The sequence below is a fragment of the Anoplopoma fimbria genome, chromosome 14 (genome assembly GCF_027596085.1).
Source record: "Anoplopoma fimbria isolate UVic2021 breed Golden Eagle Sablefish chromosome 14, Afim_UVic_2022, whole genome shotgun sequence".
NCBI lineage: Eukaryota > Metazoa > Chordata > Actinopteri > Perciformes > Anoplopomatidae > Anoplopoma > Anoplopoma fimbria.
In genome coordinates, this window is record NC_072462.1 from 15,771,697 (window position 1) to 15,798,502 (window position 26,806).

The 26,806-nt window shown below is 39.1% G+C and overlaps 1 protein-coding gene across 1 annotated transcript in view; it reads right to left on the bottom strand.

The window, feature by feature from the left end:
* pdlim5b (PDZ and LIM domain 5b) overlaps positions 1-25,315 on the bottom strand; it is a 37,758-nt gene extending 12,443 nt beyond the window's left edge. The window contains exons 1-5 of the mRNA XM_054611980.1: positions 25,242-25,315; positions 20,245-20,350; positions 9,987-10,138; positions 1,174-1,207; positions 321-832 (exon numbers count right to left, since the gene is read on the bottom strand). Coding sequence (XP_054467955.1) covers positions 321-832; positions 1,174-1,207; positions 9,987-10,138; positions 20,245-20,343 — 797 coding nt within the window. The 5' untranslated portion in view covers positions 20,344-20,350; positions 25,242-25,315. The remainder of the gene's footprint in view (positions 1-320; positions 833-1,173; positions 1,208-9,986; positions 10,139-20,244; positions 20,351-25,241) is intronic.
* Positions 25,316-26,806: the final 1,491 nt, after the last annotated feature.

Sequence of the window (26,806 nt, forward strand, 5' to 3'; positions counted from 1 at the left end):
CAAACAAGATGTGCGGTGTGCTTCGGAATTTCTTTGCATGCAGCTGTGTGAAAACAGATAGGTGATGGGCTGTTTCAATGTTAGCTTTACAAATGAGACACATTTTTTAGGGTGGAATAGGGAATGATGTATAGGAGGAGCAGATTTTTCTTTTTTTCTTTTATGCAGACTGTAACGCAAAAATTGTATCCTCTCTGAACCCCAACTCCTTCTGGACTAAAGCACACAATGTACATATATTCCTAAATCACTCTGATCTTTTGCACTTACACTAACATAAAGAAAACATATGGTAACCTGGTTTGATGATTGGTACCTACCCATTGAAGGGCTCTGACAGCCCCTGGCTCTCCAAAAGGCCGCGCCTCTGTCCCATGACCACCTCACAAGCATTGTTGTTGGAGTAGAGGTTGATAGGTGTGTTATAGACGGAGGGCTGTGGGACATTAGGTTGGGAAGAGGGGGCTGTCACTCTGGCTGGAGAGGAGGAGTTAGATGAGGAGGAAGAGGCAGACGGGGAGGTGAAGGTGTGGCGAGCAGGGCTGGGCCTGGGAGCTGAGTTGGCCGGAGGGGAGTCCGTGACAGGGAGGCTTGACTTCAGCAGAAATGGAGGCTGTATTGGCTGAGAAGGGGCAGCTGGCTTGAAAGCAGATGACTGTGAAGGAATGGAGGGAGCAGCCGGGGAGGAAGCTGTGACCCCAATGCCGTCCCCCCCAAATGGCCGGGCTGTCTTGTTGTATGCAGGACCTGGCTGACTCAATGGCTTGGTGTATGCAGTGCTCGGGGCGGGATGAGTGATTGGGACAGGCTTAATGATTTCTTGATGTTCGTCCTGGATCAATGTGGAGACACACAGCATGCAAATACCGCAAATCCACAATGAACTCATGCACGAAAAAACAGCATTCTCAAAAGCACTGCACAACAAAAACATCAAAATCAAAAGGTGTTTTCACACTTATGTATGAATGGAAGGCATGCCTGTGCCATACAAGTTTAAGAGGTGCTATAACATGTGGCCTGTCAGGTCACTAATGCATGCCAAGCCAATGTGTTTTCTGACATAATCTCAGAAGGGCACAAAAAACATGCTCACTTTTAAATAACTGTTGTAATATTTATAATTAAAATAGATTTCAGGTCAAATTGACAAGTACATTTTTAACTTCTTACCTTAGGAACTCCATCTTTAGGGGCACTGGAGGGTCTAAGAAAACAGAGATAAAATCATATAAACACCACACACGCAACATCTCCGTAGAAAACATTCATAATTTTGCAATAAAGTTTCATTTCTGTACATTAAAGGACAGGACATGCTAACTGCTGTGGGAATCATACTTCAGTTTCTAGGATGGATAGAGAAAGATGGTGATGTTTTGTGACACTGGTTTAATTTTCTGTTTTAAAAGACTATTCATTATTTAGATTTTTTTATTAAATGTGTCCTCTATTTCTGTATCTTGGATGTCAGGGCATCGTTAAAAAACTCATAAAGAAAAACTGTATTACTGCGTTAAAACAATATAACTTTGATTTAAAATGTATAAATGAATGGACCAGTGTTTCCAGTAAAACATAACATTCTCAAAGTACAAGCACTGGAAGTGGACTCTTATTGTGCACTGAAATAAATGGAAACAAAAGGCGGCCTGGAAATTAGGAAATGTTCAAAACGGTATTCTTTAATGGTTAAGTATATGTAATTTGTAGTTGGTGCTAAAACACGCAAAACTACCAGTATGTGTAAACATGCTGTACTGTAGCGTTTGAGTCCATGTGCAGACTGATGTTGAAACGTGGTGTACATCTGATTTACACTTATGTTTGAAGCAGCTGCCAAAGTTTTATCACCTATGGGAGAGAGGGGCGGTCTGTTTGTCTGTTCTCTTGATGTGCTCTGGATAAAAATGGGCAAATATCCACCAAAGCTTTCATTCCTTCTTTTGTTTCATTCTTACAACTTGCCAGCACTGTCTAACACAATAAGCAATTAAAAAACCACACACACATTAGGATGTATCGTGTATTAAAATGGTGCAATGCACCATATAGCCCCCTTTAAGGCACATTTAAGTCCATGTCCGGTAACTGTGTCCCAGACTTCTCATTAAAAACAAAATTCAACGAACAGACAGTGAGTCAGTAAGTCAGGTTCCGGACCATGAGCTACAGTCTGTCCTCTGCTGTACTTCCTTTCTCTAGCATATCAGGAAAACACAGTCAACAAACTATCAAGCATTTCCTTTTCTAACTGAGCTGAGGCACAACAACTGAGCTTGGCATCCTCAGGTCATTAAAGTGCCACACCCGCCAACCAGATGTTGATGTCATCCATGCCCATACTTGCATTTGCAGTTTCCACTTAGCAGCTAATATACAGTATGCTTATTTTCCAATGAACACGTATTATTGGAAATGTTTATGGAGAAGCAGCAGGCTATGCCAAGGATAACAGTAAAAGGTCTAAAGATTAAAAAGCACATTCCATTACAAATGTGAACTCAGTCTACAATGAGGCAATGTGTGTCTGCCATCGTTGGCCCAGAGAGGGGCAGCTGGGCGGATTCACTCCCTATCACTCTTTTTCCATGAGGAAAATGAAAAAACACTAGCTAGGGTGGTCCTGTGAACATCTGTTCAGCCCGGCCCCGCTGTGCCGTCCCGCTCCCTGGCTAGCTGGACCTGCTTTTGTTCTGCTATGACAAAGAGACAAACGCTGGGTGAATGTTTGGGCGCACAAGCATGCATTTAGTTTTTGGTGTACATGGTTAATCTCAATAAAACGGATTCCTTCGTTGTGCTCCATGAAATCTGAAATGACGTATGATGTTGGTTCCATGTATCATCTTTCATTGTTCTCAGGGTTATTCAAAAGTCTAAATGCTCATTGAAAAAAAGCATTGACTGCCCAGGATATAGGACTGTAATGTAATTTAAGCTAACAAGACATGAATACTTATATACAGCACATCATTAAGAGTAAATCATATTTTAGGATGGAACATGAAAGGTTTTTCTCCCTTAATAGAGATGAGCGTGAGATTTATACAGCATTTGTCTTTTTATGAATTACTACAGCATAATTATCATGTTCATCTTTACTTGCACAAGCATTTCTCTCGAACAAAGAACATGAAGATACAAGATTTATATAATATTAAACAGTTATATGTGTTATTCTCTGCATTACAATTGATATGTGATCATTTATGGGTTTTCTCTATTTATGCTTTAACAAATACAAAATATCTGCTTTCCTTGTATGTCAAAGTGCTTTGCTCTGCACAGAACATTCTCTCGGTTCCTCCTAATGTAATCAGGATGACTTGTTTTATTAGATTACAGATGCTGATATCTACAAGATTTATTTATGGACCAAATTTAAAACCTACATACCACTCACATGCCATTAAATACATTTTTAGAAATCACTGGCATATTTTAAAATCAGACCCTGAACTAGCCCCACGTTTTAATGATATGCCTCTTTTTGTGTATAAACGAGGAAAAAACTTGAAGGACCTACTGGTTCATGCAGATTCTGTACATTACAAGCCCCCTCTACTTACACAACAGAGACTGCTAAGCCCCCTACCCAATGGCAACTACCGTTGTGGTAGCTGTGCACAGTGCAATAATACATACAAAACCTACAGTTTTCATCACCCTAACACCAACAAAGTGTTTCACATAAAGAGTGTTATCACTTGTGCCTCCACACATGTTGCGTACATGCTATATTGTCCATGTGGACTTGTGTATGTAGGCAAAACTACCAGAAAGCTCAAGCTGCGTATTAGTGAACACAAAAGTTCTATACGCAGAAATGACAGAGACCATCCTGTAGCGGTACACTTTAATGATGAAAGACACGACATATCCACTTTAAGGTTTTGTGGCATTGAAAAAGTCAGACTACCACCTAGAGGTGGCGACTTTGACTTGTTTTTAAAACAACGTGAGGCGTTCTGGACAAACCTTGTCTCCCAAAGGTTTGAATGATGAATTATTATTAAACATAATGTTGTGAAATAGTTTTTCAGATTTTTCCGATGCTCTATTTGATTTGATTTGATTTTATTTGTACTTATTTCAAACGCATAACACTCGTTCTTTATAATGTGACATATTTTGTCCTTTCTTTTCTTTTCTAGGGACAGACTTTAGAAGATAACCTATGCAAACTCCTAAAAATCCTGTCCTACAAAAGAAATAGGAAAGTATTGATCTTGGCATTATAGCCTTTCTACAATTTCTACCTTTATCTTTATGTGGTTTTTGATTGAAGACATACCTCCTATATATTATGTATTATGTGTATGTTTTCATGTTTGTAGGCTTTTAGTGCCACATATGATGTAAATTGATTGTTTATTTGTCGATGGTTCTGATTTGTGGATGTCATGTGATTGGGGCAATCGGATTGGTCTACCAACCCATTTACGAACCCCAAATGCTATTTAAATGCATGCATCCTCACTTCCATGTAAAATAACCTGATGAAGGTCTACGCACCGAAACGTCGTGACTAAAAATACCTTTATACGCAAGTGAAGAAGCCAGTGTGCGGGAGTTTTTGTTCTATATTGTCTACTTAAGGTATTCTCCTACGCACCTGTCGTCCTACTGGAGTGCAAAAGTTTTCGCTCTTTTTAAAGACCTACATACTTAAAAAAAAAGCTAATAAATAAGTGCAAGGTATGAATAAACATTATTTTGAAAGCAAAAGTCTTCTTGGGAGAAAAAAAAGAGTTGTTGAGTTTGGCTTTCATCAACTTGACATGTCTGTGAACAACACACACACACACACACACACACACACACACACACACACACACACACACACACACACACACACACACACACACACACACACACACACACACACACACACACACACACACACACACACACACACACACACACTTCTCCAGAATAAGAGAATGTTGAGGTTAACCAGAGGAAAAGGCCTGAGGGCAAAGCACTGACACATTTCCACCCTGCCTGTGTCTCTATGAATGCCAAGAGAAACAGTCTGGCATGTGGCATTTGACTGAATGATGGAGCAGCTAATAGACAGCTTTCCCAACACACACACAAACATCGTACCAGCTAACAGAATCAAATATGGCTGGCCTATAAATTTTCCCAACGTTTTTTTTTTCACTTGACTTTCACACCAAGTTTCTTTTGGAAAAGTTCCAAAGTAACATCTCAAATGAACTTCTGAATCGAGGCATCTGTCACCCTCTCTTTTGCGTCAATATCTAGACATAGTTTTGTTCACTCATCATTTTAAAGCAGGCTGGAACTCGTCAGAACTTTGTATAGATATTACAGAATCACTGGATTCACACGCTAGTACAGTAACATCATGCACAGGTTACAATAGGGCCTGCCCTCTTATATATTAAATTGTGTGATTAATGTTAAAACTCTGTGGGAGACCTAGGAAATCTGTTTCTCAGATTTACCGCTGCATGAAAATTTGAGCAAAAGCATGGAGGAGAAAGAAAACAAGGAGAAAAGAAAAAACATAGGAAAGCAAAACAAATACTCCAACAGAGGGATGTGGAATAAGTGTGGAAAGTAACATTTTTTTTCTGTTTTTCTGTGCAGCCAGTCCATCCGCTCAGTGGCAAAACTCACAGCCTGTGTCTGGCACATCTCTCCATGTTCCCTCTCTTCCCACTGCTCCCTCGTATTTCAACAAAAATGAGCATCCCCAAGAGGGAATGTTGTGCTTTAAGTAAAGCTCATGAGGACAATTCATTAGAAAGAGTCACAACAATAAAGAACAGAGTTATAAAAGTGTGACAGTGCTAACAAATCACAGAAACATGACCGCTATTCCCAGAGTTAAAGCTTAACATGAAACTGGACAGCGTGTTCCTGCTGCCTGTGTCCAATGTGTCTGTGCACGTGTCAAGTAGGAACCATGTGCACTGGTCCATACCAGCAGTCACATGCATCGTAGGGACGGAGGACATTCGTACCATTCATTTCCGAGTGCCTTGTCAGGACCCTCTAGAACACTTCACTGTTTGAGTGATAGCTCTCAGCTCTTCTTGGCAAACAAACAGTGGAATAAAAGTTGACCACAGGACAAGAGAAAAGCTATTCAAACTTGAATGTAATTGCATTTATTTATCAAACGTGCATCCAGATCAGAACGATGAATAAAGCAAGCGGGGATATGAGGTGAGTTCTCCAGTTCTCTGGATCCAGCAAACCACAACAGAATAAACTGCAACTCGAGTTAATATACTTATGTAATGCAAGTCCAAGCAATGCAATAACAGCCCCAAATTCTTTCTTACTTTTCTTACGACCACCACACCACATCTGGCTAAGACAGCCAGGGGTCATAAGGGCTCTGGTCTGCACTGGGTTGTCCTCTACTTCACCTTGTTATAACGATTCCATAAGACTTGCTGGGAGTTCATTGGCCATATATGAGAATATCTGTAGATTCAGCCGCCTAACTCACTTGTGATTACAATAACTGTGGGAAAAAGAAATTCTGTATAAAATGCTGCTACAGCAGTTTCTGTGTATGGGGCATTCCAACAGGTTTGTTTAAAACAAGGTTGCAGTTTTGGTAAATCAAATCTAAAGTGAGAAGAAAGGGGGTTATGTTATTAATAGAAGAGGAGTACAGGGAGAGTAAGAGGGCGTCACGAAAATTAATGTTATATGTTGATGTATTTATTTTCCACCGTTCATCTAGTGAATTCTAGAGACTGAACATTAATGATTTGTTCTGTGCGGCAGCATTTAATCTGATCGATTGATATAACAGTTAACATTCTTAAAAAAGCTTTATGTTGTCCTATTTTTCTCAGAAACAGCATGTGTTCGAAGCACATTAAGTGAAAAATACACATAACCTGAATGAAACACTCCATGCAGTGGGAGCTGACTTGAATTCTTGTGTAAAGTGTCAGAAGATGGTGGGATGGCAGAGCGAGCAGCGTTGATATGTTTTATCTTTGAGGTTTTGGAACAAGGTGCAGCCAGCCACAACCTCTGTAGAGTGGTGTTTTGTTGCACCATGCTGCATATTTCATTGACAATAAATAAACATGAATTATCATACTTTCCTAAGGCTACTTCCCGCAGCCGCCTTGGGTAACTGACGGTCAGCTTCTCAGCAACGAGATCTCCATAATAGGGGAACATAAAGTACTCATATAATTCACCGGTCATATCGAGTATATATCAAGGTATGGATAATCAGAAAACATGTTTTGATCAAATCACTATCACAAGATTAAAACTCAAAAAGGACTGTATACATGGAGCATGTTATGCTGCGGTAGATCTAATAGTGTGAACTGTAGGACTGTGTTTGTTATGGTCATTTCTGAAGTGGAATCCACTACCAAAAGGAAACGTTTAGGTCAACTAGTCTATTCTGTTCATGGAAACTACTGTAATATGTTTTTACATGTTTTCTGAGACAAAATACATAACAGCTCTTTGCACATTCAGACTCATTTTAACGACAGGATGAGGAGAGCACTTTCAAATCCCCAGTCCACTTCCGCTCTGAAAGTATGTTTCTCCTCTATAGCAACGAGGAAATAACTAATGCCATCAATGACTGTGAGTGCATTTCAGCCAGACAACATACAGAATGATTGAATAGTAAGTATGCAATACTTGGTTTGATTTTTTTTGTTTAACAACATTTCCTAATATTGGAAACATTGTATGTGATTGTGTATGACAGTTACTTTATAACCACATCTATTTTATGTACACTAGTTAATGGACAACTTTAGGTGTCATTTCTTTCATGATTGTTTCCAGTGTGATTAAAGCACAGACAGATTTCATTATCTAGCCCTGGACAGTGAAATCAGTGCATGCAGCTGACAACATTAGTGTGCATAAAGCCTATACAGTTATTTTGTTTAAGAAGGTTTTCAGATAAATAAGCTGACATAATAAACTCATGTAGGGTTGTAGAGTTTTTTTAGGGAGCTGCCCAAATAATGTGAACTATGACAAAAGTGACATAATGGTACTAAACTGTAGTCACATTAATCATCTTTTGGAATGTTATTATGATAAGAATAGTCTTATCAGTGATCATCAAAACCATAAATCAAATGTGAGAACATGGATGTAGAAAGTGGTGCATGTCAGAAATAATTATTCTAGTTAAAAGTGTTTTGCAGGTAATACATAATTTACACTGAGCTTTAGATTTGTAGAAGACAAAAGCCTAATGGTCACTGTGACCGTCTACTTTCCTCGTCCTTCTTTGCACTAACATAATATATCTAACTCTCAAATCCCAAGGAAAAAGTACCCTTTTTAAATCATTTTCATACAGAAATGAGACATGTTTACTGTATACTCACAGTAAATTGTTTTTTTCTTCTTTCCGTATCACTAAATAAAGACATGCCATATCAACAAAATGCAAACCATCCTTTAAAAATGCAGCCAAAAATGAAGCAAACTACAATCATGTATCATTTGCAACGAGGAAACCTTTGTTGTTTACAGGGTGATTTTTATGTAGTTAACATGCCCTGTGAGACCAGCATGTTTGAAGTTTCATTGTGCAGCCATTACCCACAGTAGATTACATGCAGCTGTGAGACAGGGCTATTTTAGGACTATTTTCCCACGTCTAAAGCAAAGAGGCTTCCTTCTCTTTTCATGTGGTGATGGAATGACAGGACATGCAAACCAGCCTCTGAGTTTTTCTGTCAACATGTTTTGCAGCTTGGCGAGTGAGCGTGCTTCGACTCCATTTGTTTGTGTCTGACTCTAAACCTTTCACATGGCCGCAGGAAATGTTTGGCTAAAATTCATTAGAAGGACTCCCTCTTTTGTTTTGATTGAAGGAAAAATAAACGCACAGCTTATTGTGCTTTGTAGCAAGTTCTGAGCTAAGTAAACTGATCATGGACATGCACTGCTGCCTGTGAAAAGTAGGGTTAAGTTTGAGCGATTTCTTGTTTTACAAAACCAACTTAAGACCTTCCTGTGTGACTATATAAGTAGTTGGGCCTGAAACTTTCCCTTGGTGGACAAATTTAATGGCAACCTCAGTTAAATCCCTGTTTTCCTTTCTTTGAAGCACATATTATGGCTTTATGGAGCGCTATATAAGGGGGCTTTCATATAAAGTGCTCCCTGCACTGCACTACAGCTTTTATAAACTCAAAGGCCACCGAATACAACGGGAGAAGCAGAGGAGCAGTTGATGAACTCGACCAAACAAAAACTGATCTGAGGACAGATTATGTGCCATAAAGAACTTCTCTACAATAAAATAAATAATAATATAAATGGGTGTGTGTTGTGTAGCATTATATGTAGTCACTTTCTGATGAGGCATTTAAGTCTACACATGACCTTACTGGAGATCCAATGGCAACATCTTGGGCCCACAGTGTAACTGGAACTTAACACAATTCTATTGATATACATTAAGTTCAAAATGTGATGCTACACTGTAAACTGTATAATTGCTTTGTCTTAAAATGTACTTTTCAGAACACAAGGGAATTGTAATAATTCCAATATAATGCCTGCTAGACAAAGTTCTCCAATTATAACAGAGGACAAGATAAATAAATTGTGCAAAATACATGAAGCTTAATTCAGTCTTTTTAACATTATAAACATCCTGTAGCTACAATAGCATCTGCTGTGGCAGAAACACTGATGTGTTTTAAATTAGCACAACAAGAGTTCATCTGTGTCGAATAGGAAGAAGCAAAAATAAACCAAACATGGCAATCAAACTGAGATTTTTGTTTGCCTGTTCAATAATAATGTTAAAAGTGTCTTCAAATACACACTACAGCTCTGTACAAGTTCTTCAAACAGGCTTACAGTAAATACACACTGGTTGGCAAAATCAACAAAGTATGCATTCCATTGCTCAGCGAGGAAATCCATAGATTATGTTGTAGAAATTGTGTGCTCATGTGTGCACGCATGTGTGCAACTGTTACCTCTGTAGAGTGAGGCTGAGATTGCCTGTGCAGGCCTTAATCTTGTTCTGGGCCTCTAGGTGATTCATGCCATCCGTGGAAATGCCATTAATGGACAGAATGATGTCTCCGACACTCATCTTGGCTCTGGCTGCTTTGCCATCATCAGTCAGCTGCAATGACACACAAAGAAAAACATTTTTAAAAAGAATCTCATCATTTGACCTATTTGCAACAAACCAAGAGGAGTGTTCACTAGAGATGGGTATCATTAAAAAGGTTACAATACCAGAAACCTTAAAGTGATACAAATACCAATCGAGTACTTCATTTCATAGCTATCATGTGAATGGAAGTATTCAGTTGCATATAATGGCACCGCCACCATATTAACTTTTCTCTGACACCACAGGCGTGTACAGCCATTCTGTCTGACACTTTGGTGGCATTTCAGCACGTTGTGCACCACACCACACATTAGGTTGTAACTGCTGTGGTAGTGGGCCAATCACACGTCGCATTAAATCAAAGAATGCTTGCTGTCATTAGAAGCCAGCAGAAACAAACAAAAAAAAGAATCGTAAAAATTCCAAGTACCGAAACCCAACCCTTGTATTCACACAGCATTTTGTTACGTCAACTCTGCTTCTAGTTCTTTATTTAAGATTGTGCTTAGTCAACATTTTGAACTTTGGGGTTTGCATATGCAGTTTAATAACATGAATAAAAGAAAGGCATTTAACTAAATCATGTGTATACATATCCTGAGGATTTCTTTCTGGTAATCACAAAGCAATGTGCTCTCCTTTCCATTTCCTGTCTTATGTAACTTTTGTCTGATAAGATAGGCATCATCACAACATGCACGGGACAGGATTCTACATCCATAAACAAATAAAAAGCTAGAATGCTGACTCATACTACCAGATGACCAAATGATCAGAATGGCTTTACAAAGTTTGGGTATGTACTTTTTTTTCAGTTACATATGTGTATTTTATGCATCAGGATGAGAGTCATTTGTTGTTAAATTTGTTAAAAGTTAAAATAGAAAATTTCTCATTAACACATATTTAAATGCTTTATTCAGCACTTTGAAAGAGCACCACTGCCAATGATTACGGCATCAGGTGGTGTCGTTCTCCCAGATTTTCTAGCTCTGTCAGAATAAACATTGGTATTGTTGAGTTGTCATTTTCAGCCCTCCCCTCAGATTTTGAATTGGGGCACTGCTTTTGCTGGGTGTCTTAACTACATCAAAAGACTTAAAGCCACGCAGAGTTTTTGCAGTGTGCTTCATCTGTTATTGTGGTTTGTCTGAAGCAGGCTTTCCTTTGGGAGTTTAATGTATTTGGCTCCATTTCTTGTCCAAACCCAGCCTCAAAATCGGTAAACTGTCTGATCACACACTCTTAGCCTTTGTATATTGAGTTATACTGTGTAAAACTGGTATTTCTGTATTGCAAACTCTATAAATGTACTATAAATTAAACAGAAACCTGGAAGTATTTTCCAAAGCAATTGAAAGTAAGGAAAAGCTTAATACTTTTAATATGGTAAATGTTAAAAAGCCTCCTCATTTTGAGAGGTAGAACCAGTTAATACTTTGTAGCCTAGACTAGGCCATGGCTTAAAAGCTTAAAGCTCTCCGACTGTCTTTCTACCAGGGAGAAGCTTAATGTAAGGTTGATGTTTATCAGGTCTTCTACTCTTTTCCACCATGCTGAGACTTGCATAAAACACGCAGGAAATAACGTAATAAAACCATGATGCTGCGGTGACTCTCTACCAGGTGTGGTTCTTAACCAATGATTACGTAAAAGGGGGTAAACTGCATCAATCACTCAGCAAACTCAAAATCTGTAACCCGCAAACATGCTGGAACAGAAAAGAACTCTGTGTGCTTATTATATTATGCTGCCTTTGTTAGGGTCATAACTCCATGTCATCTCCCAGCAGTGTGAACTAGCTCACTAAATACTTAAAATAAGGACATGGGAAGCACACTCGTCTACATGAGGTGGAAGCTCAGGTGAGATCAATGAATGTGTTGAGAGACAGAAGAGTATAATAAATAGGGCATGAAGCATGATGGTAGGAAAGTGATTTCATCCGTCAACTCTTTTGAGCGTGCCATGAACGATTCATTTCTAGGAAGCAATACAATTTAAATGCATCCAAAAGACCTTGCACTTTTCAGTCACACACACAATTGTGAGTAGTTATTAATATATTAATAATGATAATAATAATATAATATGAGCCGGCTTTGTTTCGTGGAGACAAACACAAGGTATTCCCTCTCCCCACTGCTAAAGAATGCATTCTGGTTAGGTAACTCAAAAAGACTTTCCCTTTGGGCTTTAAAACAAAATAGCCAATGAGACATAAAGAATGTGCCATTGTGTTAACACTCATAATAAAATAGGGGGAAAGAGTGGGCGGGAGGGGGGGAAAGAATGAGGAAGTGACAGTGGCGTTGGCAGTAAACGACACATTTTCTCTGGAGCTGTGCTTTCCTTGTGTCGTTATCAAGCAGATCAGTGGCAGGAAGTGTAGAATGCATAGCTGAGGCTGATGTATGCATACCAACGTCCTGGAAACATATAGTGCAGCCACATGCTAAGTGTTGCTCACAAAGGGCAGGGTACTCACTAAGCAGGCATGAGCACAGCTTCAACTGACTCACTCATAGACTCATAGACACACCTGCCACATGAGGCTTTCCTGACTCATTTACTTTCAATAAAATAACCCATTACTCTTAAACGCAGAGGCCAATAAACAGAGTGTAAGCACTCTTCAGAGATCACTGGCATTTGCTGCCTTTGTATTAATCTACTTGTCAGTTCCAGATGTCAATGGCAGAAAAAAACCTGCTGGATTGATGAATAAGCATGGAGTCTTCTCTTTCAATCTCCACGTGTCTCCCACTGTGTGTGCGTTTGTTAGAGAAAAAGGGAGAGAGAGTGAAAAGGAGATCTTAAGATCTCTCCTTCTAGGGATGTGAAATAAGACAATACTATACAGCTCTATATATGGCAACTCCTCAAACACTATTTTCAGACATGAAGAGAGGAGAATACTGTTGTAACATTCCAACAAAAAAATATATGTTTTTATATGCGGTTAGCATTTTTTTAATGCTGTAGTCTGCGGCAAACAGAGAGCACTTTATAAATCCCAACTTCTTTCAGTGAAACACTGTCTTTCTCACATGGATACAAAGCAAATAGATGTTACAGTAGGAATCCCTGGCATCCACACTCTATAAATATATAAATCAAGAGAGGTCTGAAGCACTCGTGACGGAGAGCAGATAAGTAATGAACTGGAACTTTTGGCAGTTCTACTAAAGCTCTCTCAAGAGAAGAAGAGGATGTTTCAGCAACATGTTTTTACCAAATACTGTCCAGAAAAGAAGTCATCCACAAGTCAAAAAGTTTAATTTAAAGAGTAAAAAGAAGGAGGTCTCCAAATGAATGAAGTGTCTTTCCAACTGGGCTTACATGAATGGGATTCCAGCCACATAATGGTGTGGCTGCTGTGCTGCTCCGGTACTCTCAACACTGCTGATTTTACTGCAGTGAAGTTACTGGTTCTTCCAACACATGGTTTTTTTTCTGCTATTACAAATGTAGCTTGAATACAGCATATTGCACAATACTTGGGAGATATGTCTAAAGGCTTATGACAAATCCTCACTGGAGATTATGATATTATGAGCTAAACAGCCTCTTTATTTATTGCTGGTATAAATGTCTTTGTGGAAGAACACCATCTTCACCTAATTGTAAAGAGATGTAGAGAAATTGAGAGGGATTTCATACCAGACTTCACTATAAAAACACAAGAAGTGGAGCAGAAGCATAAGAAAAATGAACAGTCACTTCCCTCCATGTGTCTTCAATTCATCTTTTATACAGCCGTAATCAAAAACAGTCATAAAAGCTTAAAACAAAATTGGTTCGTTCCAAAGGCTGTTAAGATGTTTACTCGGTAATCAGCTTATCCTCAGTAAGGTAATAAAATAATAAATAAATATAAAGCATTCTATGAGAGCCATTATTGGTGAAAACAAGAGAGAGATTCTGTTTTGAGGGAAAGCAGCTTTGTTAAGTAGTTGATACGGCAGAATTTATGACCTTCAGTGGCTCTCTAGAGACAGTCGCTAGACTGCTGCCAGACCTCCTTCTATACTGGAATTCTTCAGATCAACGCTCTATTTTCAAACCACTGATTCATAGTGTTTCATCAAACATTTTAAATTCCACACAAAACTCTTTATAGGAGAAGAAGCCAAACACACTTAAGTAAGGTAACATATATGAGATAAAAATTCAGCACCAGTGGGATACTAATCATCTTCCATGCTGGTGTAACTTCCTGACTTCAGTGAAATTATGGAGTAAGGAAGAGGGCTGTGGTCAATTCACTTATGAGCAGTCATGTTACAGGAAGCGTCTTGTGGCGAAGACTGAAGGCCTGTGAGAAGCATGTCATGTCTGTGTAGGGTAGACTAAGATAGAGGACCTTATATGGAAAAGACTTGGGCCTAACATGATGTCATCACAAACACACAAGGCTAAAAAGCAGATTGACTCACAGAACTGGCAAGACTGTACATTCAACCTGTGAAGCTCATTAAAAATAAAAAGGTTACCCTGCAGAATCTCTGGGATAAATTTGTGAAGAGAATAAAAGACAGCATGGCACACTGCAACCTGCTGGGCCAGCACAAGCATAAGCCATAAAGTACAGTTTACCCTGTTCTCTTTGTTGCTTGAACACCTGCAAAACCTTGCAGGAACTATTCAAACAATAAAGTGGTAGATAGATGAGAAGTAGGTGGAATACAGCGGTTGGGAGGGGACCAAATAGGAAGAACTCCAGACCAAACATCGCAATTAGGGGCACTTGAGCAGAGGTAGACCTGTGGTTGTCATGGTTTGACTCCAGTCCCTTACTACATAAACCAGGCTGCTGATAAACACGAGATGCCAAGATGACCTACGTACAAGTTCTTGGTCAAATCGCCATGGCAATGCAAACAAAAAAAAACACAAAGCAGTGCCAACCCCTCGCTGAATACTCAAATCGGGTTGACTAGCGCTGCTGAGGCAGATGATATGAAAAGGCTTTTAGTCTGTGTTGGGGCTCGAGCCAAGTGCAAGTGCCGGTTTCCACCTCCATCCATGATTCATTCAACTCTCCTGTGGGGTTTAAATTGTGCTTTTTTTGGATTCAGCCAAACAGCATAATGATTGTTAAGTGGTGAATCGTTCTGGCTATATAATGTATTAATGACTGGACTGACACAAAAAGACTACCACATCGCTACTCGCAGAATATACAGTTTCTCTGCTTTTTAAAAGCTGCAACATGACAACACAGGTTCATCAAAGGTACAACAACAGAACAGATTGGCTGCAAATTACAACACAGATTTTGCATGATGGCACAAGATAGTTGGGCAACTGTGGTAAATGTTAAATGGATTTCATTTTTGTTGCAATCCAGAGAGCTGTGCAAAGCACTTAATAATGATTTATAACATTGGATGCCTGTTATCATGCATGAGTGACAGTCACTAGTCTTTGAATCCAACTGACATTAAAACATAGTGATATAGGGAATATGGATCATGTCCAGTGGCCCATAGTGTCTTTGAATTTACAGCATATGGGCTCATTCCTCTCTCTTCTCAAACTGAGAGAAAGATGGTTGCTTAAAATATCTTCTATCAAAATGAAAAGAAAATAGTGTGAGTAATCTCAATCAAAATGAAGAGACGGCTTGGTTATTCTTTATAGCTCTGCCATATAGCATTTGGGAGATTGAACGCAGATGCCCTCAATACAACTCCGGACAGACACCAGGGAGATCATACTGGGATCAAACGCAAACTGCAGATAATGGTTTTCTACTAAATCCATACGTAACATGAACACATCTTTACGACCCTGCATAAAATCATAGATTGTTAAATATGCCTTGTGAAGCGTATATTCACAAGGCTATGAAATATGGGATTTGCCTTCACTGGTTTCTATTGAATTTCAGTTTTCCATGTATAAAAATCCTCAAGGGACTTTAATACAAGAGGCAGATAAAAAATACAGACACGCTGCTATGCAGCACAGGCCACAAGTTATCTGTCTGAATAGTTTCCTGAAATGCCAGGGGAGTGTTTTTCACTGCCTGATTTCCTTTTTTTCTGGACCTGAGCTGAACCAAAAGTTATGGCTCAAAGTCAGACAGAGTATTCTTTATCCAATGAGCTACACAATATACAAACTTCTTGCAGAATTAACTGTAAATTAATGACAAAAAACAGGCAGATTTCCTCTAATGGAAGCGATTATATTATTTGCCCTTTAGCACTTGCATATCACATGCCGTCGTAACATCTGATACTCAAAATTAACCCGTTCTTACCATTTGAATAACTTGACTGTGAACCCTATTTAGTCAAAGCACATCCAATTGATTTATTTTGGTTTGCATGTGGATGGATTTAGTAATCAATTATTTTAGAAAGCATTTGAGATAAATGCACAAGAAGGTGTCAGAAACGATACAACATGTTTTTGAGCTGTTAAATGGTACATGTTCCCAAACAAGATCCTTACTGTTGGCACATGCTGGATGTACAGCGACATTGTGACTGACTGGTGAGAACACAATATGTTTACAAATCAGATCTATCAGCGTAGTAGAGGGTGTTTCAAACTGAAGTAATAATAAAAAAAAAGGAACAACAGCTGTCTCCGCTTTTTATTGGAAACCCACAAAGCATTTCTCATGAAGGTTTTGGTTCACTTAGCTTTAATAATAAACTCAACATACTATCATATATCATAATAAACATATAACATAACTTATTTAGCCAATGATTCTTTGCAGCAAAGCAGTGAGGGACTGTTCGCCTCTATTGGATCCTCCTCTCTTAAAATGAATGCACAAAGGATACCTTTTACTCCTGATGTTGATGTTGGTTGCCCAGATACACTATTTCATCACATTCCTCTTCTTTGGGAGTGAAAGTAGCCTCGACATATTAACACATAATGTGGGTGCTTGAAATAGAACAAATCTGGAAACCTAAAGCCTTCTGCAAACACAGAGCTAAAATTAGTTTGTATAATGTTCACTCAAAGTATCGCATGCCACTAAAACAACAACCAAAAGGACACAAAAGACAAGGGGGGGAAGTGAGGGGTCAATAGGGAAAAGGGGGGACATTTCTCTGCGCTGAGCCACAGCTGACCTTTTGTTATTCTTTAGCTTTAGTTCTGTTGAACTTTTCTTTCACAATATATTTTCTACAATAATATTAGGCCAATGAATTTAAACCAAACTGTTTCTCAACTCAACTCAAAACTCAAATGACTGTGTGTGTATATATTTGATCCACTCCAGTGTTATGTTTTGTCTTTTGAGTAGACATGTTCTGTTGTTTCATAAGCAATGCAAACATAATTAAAGTCTTTCCCATCCGGAGGCCTGTCAAGAAATGCCTAAAAAGGAGCTGGAATAACCACGGATGATGACGGAAAGAACATAACTGGGGACTTCCTTCATAAGTCATCTTTACATAATTGGGTGGTCTCAGTTTTAACAAACCTCATGACTCAATATTACACTATGCAGATGACTTATGGCATGTACTCCACCTCATACTTTGATTTAATGTTATTTCTAGGCCAAAGCCAAGTATTCCTTAATAAGGTTTTAGGATAACAGGCTGTGGTTGTCGTGTAAGCATTCAGCCTTATATGCAGTGCTGTACTGTATGTAATCTTTGGATTAGTTACACATGGTAAGGATATGTTAAGTCATTACATCATTATTCCATAGCAATCACATCCATCTAAGCTAAATAAATAGAAGCTTTAAAGTGAACTTCTATCCTTTCCTGTAAAGTCGGTCTAATTAGCATTGTGGGTCTCTAATGAACCCTAAAATAAGCCTATGATCTACACAATTTTCTCGTCACTCAGCTAATAAATGAACGGTTAAACTGTTGGCAGATGTTTCCATATTTGTACCTTCTACTCACTTACTCCTCCCTTTGCAAATACTGTTACTCCTTTAACTTACATTACAGATAATACAGTAATCACGAGTAGGGATAGAGCCGACATCTTTTAGATCTGAGCAAATGCATGTACGAAAATGGATAAACTTTTAAGCTTTACTACAAAGAGCACATGTCCCGGATGCGTTCTGTTGGCTGAGCCCTATGTGACATAAGGATTTGGAAGATGAATAGACAAAAGGGGGACTTATTCCTAGCGCCTGGACAACAAGAAATGTAAGCCATTTATGGTGCCATTCACTGGTCATGTGCTGGGATGAAAATATGTCACAGGAATGACACTAACCAACAACACTATGGAGTGAAAAGCTGTGAGAGTCATGGTGTTTGGCTCAGCAGTACTGAGGCGTGCTCCAGACAACTGATGACTCTACACTGGACTGCTGGTGGAAGCAGGAGGTGTCTTCAACACGTTTGTGGAAATAATCAAAGCTGCCACATTACATGCACTGGTGATTTTAACAGATTCGAGGCATCTGTTAGGCATTTTGGACCCTTTTCGAAACTCATCTGTTTCTTTTTTATTTCAAACTCTAGTAAAAACATGACATGTTGGAAGATCCCTACAAATATGACAATCAGGTATGAGGTGCCCATCTGCTTTTCATTTTTCATGTGGGTTTTATGCAATAGAGTGTGAGTATTACACCATATCAACTCAAAAACCATTGACTTATCTGTTGTGAAATTGAGTACATATTCAAGTCTAAATAGTAAAAATGCTGTATCAAATTTGAGTCTGTGCACTTTTGTAATTTCAGGCCCTGAAGAATTCCCAGTGAAACTACATTGAGTGGTCAAAAAGTTGAGAGCTATTTTAAGCAGATGTTGGTCTTGTGTTTTTGTTTTTTTATCAGCCGACGCCAACACTGAAAGGGCAACAGACGCAAAATGGCCAATTTGATGCGGATTTTGTTTTCCTCTTCCTCTATGGAAAGACTTGAAGGTTTTCTATTTATATATATTCTTATAGATAAAACCTGCTCCCACATCTAATCAAGTGACAAGAGTTGACATGCGTCACTTGCACATTTTTTGGAGATGCTGACAAGATGTCTACTGACAGCTACATGCCACTATGAAAACATAATGTCCTTCATTCCATTATTATCATTGTGGCAAGGCATAAAAATAGACTGAGCCGACATGCCGGCCTTTTCATACACTAGGGTTATGTTTGCTCTTGAGAAAAGTCATTTCTCCTCTCCATACAAAACATTCAAACTTGTGTAACTGATCCTGCCAACAACAAATAAACAGAGTCACTGACCTTGGTCATGACATAGAGATAACAATTACATAACAGGAAGCAGCATGAACTCAACAACACTGCTCATTCTGCAGCAGACAGAGTTGTTGTCAAAGCACAGACTGCACTAGTAGAGGACAAGCGTTCTTCTTTTAATCCTGTTTGACAAGAAGCCATGTTAATATAATTGAGACATTTCAGATACCCTTGAAAAGGACTTGACAGACTAATAGTAAGCTGCCCTGCAGACGTCTTGTAATTTGTGCAAAAATCACATGGTTTTGCACAAAAGGCCCTTACTCCTGGGTGGACCTGTCTCATTAACGGGCCTATTTCTCAATCAGTGGGCCCTCCAGTCCAGCAGTCCTTCTCCCTGCTGAGGACTCAACAGGACTTGGTCAGCCAGAGCAAAATCCCAGTTTCATTTGATGTGGCTTGAAGCCTAAATATTTATTGCAGAACCACTGTGGCTTGTTTGGCATTTTAAGGACAGGTTCTGATGTTCCCAATGCAGATCCAGTACACATAGTTTCCTATGCTCCACATCAGAACTAACGCCAGCGAGAAAGAACAGGACACATCCCTCATCTGAATGACTTGAATGACAGCAGTCGTTAACAGCCATCAGCTTAATCCTCCAAATATATCCTGAATGAATTTTGACGGATATTGTGGTTATGGTTCAGTTATATAACTGTATCAAGACAATTAGTCATAGCTTTAACGGGCGGTAGGTCATGAACACGGGAGAAATGAGCTGTTAAAAAAGGTGTCTAAATCCAGCAATGAGTGTCATGCGGGAGATGGATGGCACACGCACTGTCATCACTAACTAGAAAAATGGCATAGTGAGCATGAACATAATTCCGCAGAGGTGACTGTCATGGAGTGAAGGCCACATAAGTGTTGTGTGTATGTTTTCCACTCACCCGTGAGATGGTGAGGGGCAGACAGAAGTCCTTCCCTCCTTGCAGTCTGAAGCCCCAGGGGGCGGGGCCAGCCAGGGAGACACTGTAGCTGCTGCTCATGATTCACCTAGAGACAGAGGAAGAGATTTATTTTACACTTGATGTTAATAGGGTCATAATCCACCAAGGAAAGGAACAAATATCACAGACACAAGAGACATAAGGAAAGAGAAGAAGAGAATAACAGGAAAACAAGGATGTCAACAAACAGCGTATCACGCAACATTTAATTTGTTGCGCAACAACAACTGGCATTTATAAAAGATTACTGCATATTGTACCAAAACCGGAATAGGAGCGCTCTTCTGATGAGATTTAAGATTTGCCATTGTTTGTAGTTCACCACTGTGTGCTATGAAAACGTTTAGAGCAGTAAAGGATATTCATTATTTTCTTTTTATCATTTAATAACATTTTCACAGTCCTGTTGGAGCTACGGTCACAGTCTAATAATTTTATTTCTTAAATGTCATCAAATGGAAGCTTTGTAAATACAAGTACAACAGTCTATCAATAGACCTCTTATGAAGCTCATAGCTCTCTGCTCGCAGCTTTAGAGCAGGTCCCTGGCCGTATGCCCTCTGCAATGGGGGATATAGTGAGTCTGTAATATATCATATGCAGTTTATAGTGGACAGGTACGGTGGACTTTCAAACAAAAACACAAGATATAACCTTTGCAGGATTTATAATGCAACCAGATGTCAAAGAGCTACACCTAGCATTCATCTATTGTCACCAAACATTTGGGACTTATAAACAGCATTCAATTCTGTTGATGCACATCCTCCAGCGAATCAGAAATCAGCCCTTGTAGTAAAGAAAAGAGAGAAGGAAAAGTCAGGGATATTTATAGCACTGACTATCCTTTGTTTACCTTAAAAGAATCTCAGATCAGCAGCTCTGGAGCTGCACTTTGGACCTCTGATGTCAGTGTCCTTATATAAAGGTACCCAGACTGAGAAAACCTATATTAAAAAATAAACTGATTTCATGGTTACACGGTACACTATACTAACCCATAGGGGGTTTAACAATTTAACCAGGGGCAAGTGAAGGATTTAAAAAAAAAATAAGGCATTGGAAGGCAAAAGATTGCCAAGTAAGCTCGAATAGTCCCGTACCTGTATGATCGTAAACACTCATTTCTGGAGTTGAGAAATCGTGATTAGGAGATTGAAACCTTGATATAAAGCTTCTCCTAAGCATTCAAATCCTGCTAAAACCCCTGTTAATCCCTAGTATGCAACAGAGTGAGCCTTGGCCTTTCCCTCAGGCAGTGGTGGTGCAGCTGGGCCTACATTAGGGTCAGAGCAAAGGCCAGACACACCCAGGAAGGTCAGAGACTTGATAGAGCTCAGCTGCCAACTCAACGTTTCATTGGAGGGCAGATTTGCTTTACATTTCAACATTTTAAGGGCTAAATGCACCGTCATCTACCACATTACCTCATGGATGGATACAAATACCATATCCTGAGTAAACATTTGTGCATTCAAATCAAAAGGACAGTTCCAGCAAACAATGACTATTTGGCACAGCACAATATGTCATGCACTATTGGGTTTCACTGGTTTAAGCCCTGCCTGTCATGCATTCCTTTTCCCTTGAAAAAATGGAAGCTGCAAGCTATTTACTGGAAGCGAGTCTGAGGTTAAGTACAGTCACATGTTAAGATTTAGTATAATATTACATGTATTAGTTTAATGATTGAGGAAATTGGTATACCATATTTGAAGAATACTTTAATCTGGTCTGAGTACTTAGCTAACTGTGACTGTGAGCCTCTGTGCCCACGTTCAGAGAAAACACACAGATCATGTGGAAACATATCACCTCTGCCCTGCCCAACAGGAAGGGTGAATGTTGACATGAAAACATGACATCAAAGGCCAACCCACATTCATCATATGTCACATAGAGTACATTGCAATTATATGGAAAAGGGGGAAATGTTGAGTCTAACTCTGAACAGACGGGAGAATTGTTATAGGCTATCAGAGTGTACTGTGGAGAGAAACTGAGAACCTGGGAAAGTTAAGATTCATAGTTCTGATGTAATGAACTAAAGGTGTTTCTGCTGAACAAAAGATAGTAAAGGGACTGGTGTTGAATAGAGGGGGTTTCATTTGGTGTTGAACTTCAGGGTTTTAAACTGCAATGCCAATGACAGACATTTGAGAATCTGCTCTTTCATTTCTGGCTTTGGTAAAACAGGTTTTACTTCATCAGTACAACCCATGGCTGAAAGAACATGTGTGCATGTGACCTAGCAAATTAAGCACTTAAATGTTTCAATGCCTGCCTTTAAAAAGGTCATCGGAAAAAAAAGTTAGAAATATTCATACATTCGTGTGATGGGGCAGAGACAACATACTTTCCTGATCAGTATTTCATGAATAATAGTGTCTTGTCATCCCAGAGGAATGTCATTTTGTGGTTGTAAGTCATGCTGCCATCACAAATTCCCTCAGGGACACAGCACCACCTGCTGTAGCCCGTCACCTGGTCAACTGTATGAGACACTCACATCAAACCAGAGGGCTTGGCCTGCACACTGTTTCACCATCACGCCTGGAGGGGAACAGGCTTTTTAAAGACAACAGTGGAGCCTAAGCATAGAGCTTTACTATTAATACTACACACTTTCACAATCAAAGTAAACACTAACAAAGGCGTGCACACAGGCAGAATGCAGGTCTTTAATAAGGAGCAACCAATTAAAGACAGCTGTCTCCTACTTCAAGGTGACAAAGGGTGGAGGTGAGCCAAGTAGTGTATTTTTAGGGGAAATTATAAGGCTTGTATTGTCCATTTATTGTAACCATGAAAATGTTAAACTCCTCACATTACAGGTTCGTTTAAGAAACATCCTTGAGTAACTAAAATAGTGATAATGAACACATTGAACACATTGTTTCACCAACAATGCCTTAAGAAAATGAAAGGAACGGATGACTTAAACTCAATATAAAAAGGAACTCAACTGATGTCTTTCACACTGTTACTAGCTTTGTCATTTTAGTCTACACCAAATCATTTTCTGAGGTGCTACAAGACATAATGGAAATAAATACTGTAAGTTGTATTCAAAGATCTTTGAGCCAAAAGTCGCTTGACTACATGCTCCCATTGTTTAAAATAACCCCTGAGGAATACACAGGGTTGAATAGCTCTTTCAGTATTACATTTCATAGGACATTTCAGTCTCCATACATGTTGATGGTGAAATCTGGATCAAGATCAAGTCATACCCACATATCAGAAGCATTTCTTGTCCTTATATGGAAAGAACAAATATTGGGTCTCATGCTCCTACTTGTTTTGCAATCCCTTATGATATCATGCATAGACATGAGCAGACACACCTTTCCGTGTTCCCAAACAGAGGAAAACAGTTAAGCTCTGCACAAGCTTTTTATCATCACTTCCACCCTCCTGCTAGTTCAGACATAATTCTGGTTATCTTCTACTTGGGCCTTATCTTTCAAGCTCCTGTCATAATGGCAAATTATTGTGCTTAATATTTCAGCAAGTTCACAAAAAAAAGAAGAAAAACCCACTCAGAGCAGCACAAATGAGACCCACTGAAGTTATCTACTGTCAGACATTTATGTGATTGTTATTTTAACTTGCCTGATCGAATTAGTGGGTAGATTATCCAAATAGTGTGGTACTGAATTAAGATGTTGTTGAATTTACAGTTAATATGACGTGCCAATGGGAACATTGAGTATTTGTTGGGGGATATTTGTGTTAAAATTTGGGGAAACCTCCTAGTCATGGTTGAATAAAACAGACTTTCATTGATATTAAAACTAATGGCAGAAAAGCTTTCTTAATAAGAAAAACAAACAAGGATCCTCAGGGTCGAATATGGGTGCCATTCACTAGCTTGACCTCAATGCCCTTTGCACTGCATGTGTCAAAATACAGCTGTGTTTCCTTCAGGTAACCTTTAGTTATATTGGGAAGCGACTGTTGTCTGTTAATAATTTCAGACGTCATGCCCATTTCACAATGCTACAGGGACAATGTTGCCTGGTGACATCATTGCAGGATATGTTGACTCACAGAGTGGAGAGTGTCTAAGAGTGAAGGGCCCACTGTACCTCACCAGCATGCTGTCACTGACATCTATTACATTATTATTTATTTGACAATATTAAAAGTATATTTCATATCAATAAATAACTATATATGTACACTTTTTGTTAGACTACACCAAAAACCTAGAGAAAACTTTAGACAGTAAAATGTCTCTGGCTTACCAAGTATCAGAAGGACAACTTGTTCCAACTTGACTTTATGGGAACACTTTTTGTACACAGGCTGATTACACATGTTTGTTCTAAAGCAACCTCTGTGCTCTTATAACAGGTGATCCATTCTTCCATTCAGTGACTACTTTTCAAATGTCTACTTTTTGTTCACTAAAACAAAAACGTCAGTGTGCAAGTCAATACCATCACATATAATATACTTTCTAGGAGTAATAATCTCACATAACGTTTGTGAGCTTCAGTTGTTATCATTATGGGACAAAATGATAAATCCCCAGATCGTCTTTAATCGTGTGTTTACTTTAATAACCATAGAGTTTGTAAAAATCCAGCATGGTCATTTTTTTGTCTCACGGAACCTTAATGTTTCCTCAGTTGCCTCAGTGGGTGTGCCACAAAACACATGACATTATTTCTACACTTTTCTGACATACTTTTATACCACTTGTTACTTGTCAGTAAAAAAAAAAAAAAAAAAAAACGTCATAGTAAGGAGCAATAAAACAAATCGTTTATGTTTTGTAAAGTTATTGATACATATTTCGATGCGCTTCCTTTTCTTTTAATTGAAACTTTGTAACGGGACACGTAAGGCAGTAAGATAAAAGAAGAGAAATAAAAAATAAAGATTGAACCTGTCTCATTATTTAAAAAGCTGTTTCCAGATAAGCTCACCTTGCGTTGTGAAGCCGGGTCTGCTGTGCGGAGAGAAGCGTGACTTTAGTCCGTCTGGTCTCAGTTCCGAAGTTAACTGGACTGAGCGGAACTGAAACTTCCGCATATAAGCCAGTCCCATCTGGCTGCCGGTAGGAGGGTTCACAGCAGTGTGTGGTGTGTGCGTGTGTGCGCGTGCGTGCGTGCGTGTGTGTGTGTGTGTGTGGGATTGTTTGTACAGCGGCAGGCATGGGCATGTCTGACTGGGACAGAACAGGTGAGTTTTTTAGTTGAGCGATCACCCAAAGAGTCCTTTTGTTGTAGTTCTTACGTAAAGCTTGATATAGACTACATACGACATATGCATAAAGGACTATTTCTTATAAAATGTAAAAAAAAAAAAAAAAAAAAAAATGTACTCTGTTATTTCAGAACTAATTGAATTGAGATACATGACAATCAAAGAGTTAAACATTCTTGCGTTGATTGCTGTGCTTGTATTCCAGTTTCCAGTAACGACTTTTGTTATGTTAGTTGTCATTACTTGTTTTTCTTCTTCTTCTTTGTGTTGTGCTTCTCGTGGATTTTGGCTGCTGTGACAGTGCAAATTTTCCTTTGGGGATTACTCAACCAATATTTGTTAAACACATAACAGAGTTTCTCCTTATTTAAATTAAGGGTCTAAAGATAGAGGTGTTTCACGCTGCAGAATTAAAAAAAAAATCCTGGGAGATTTGTAATGTTGGGGCTATGTAGATAAAATTGACTTGACAGATTTCCTCATAAATGATTTGTGTCCACGTGCTGTAAGATTTCACTGTGTGTTTTCACTTGGCCTACCCCTTTGCATTTTGTGTGCTCTTATTGCCTAGGATTTACTCCCTGCAACATTGTTAAGTGCATCGTTGTTATTTGCTTATTGATTTTTCCATTCTTCACCTGCTGTGATAGCAGGTTTTAATCTTTACCCAGATTTTAGTGGCACAGTGTCTGTATGCTCTCTAGTGGTCAGCAAAGATAGTACATGGTTCACAGTTCATTCAAATACTGTGGATTTAAAACCGCTGAGCGTCACGGCCTGAGGCTAAGAAGTGTAGGCTTTCACTTACCCTTCACTCCTCCGCAAGCTCATACCTAAATATTTGTCACTCATCTTGTTGTCTCGGTTCTCGTCTACCAAGACATGGATACTAGCCTGAGGCTGAGGTTTTCATGAAGCCAACTCAAGCCAATGAAGAAAATAAAAAAAAAATCTGGGACTTAAAACTTAGAGTTCTTACCATCAAACGTTTAAATGAAAATAACAATATATATGATCATTAACCAGTGTTTACTACATTCCTGGCTTCCATCCATCCATCCATCTTCCGTAACCGCTTATCCAGTTAAGGGTCGCGGGGGTGCTGGAGCCGATCCCAGCTGTCAATGGGCGAAGGCAGGGTACACCCTGGACAGGTCGCCAGCCTATCACAGGGCTGGAGGGGGCACCCACAAATATATTTTTTACTGGTCTCTCAAGTGGCTGCTGTAACTTCACTGGGCTTTGGTCACCAATTTATGGTCGGCCACTCCTAGAACAAGCAAAA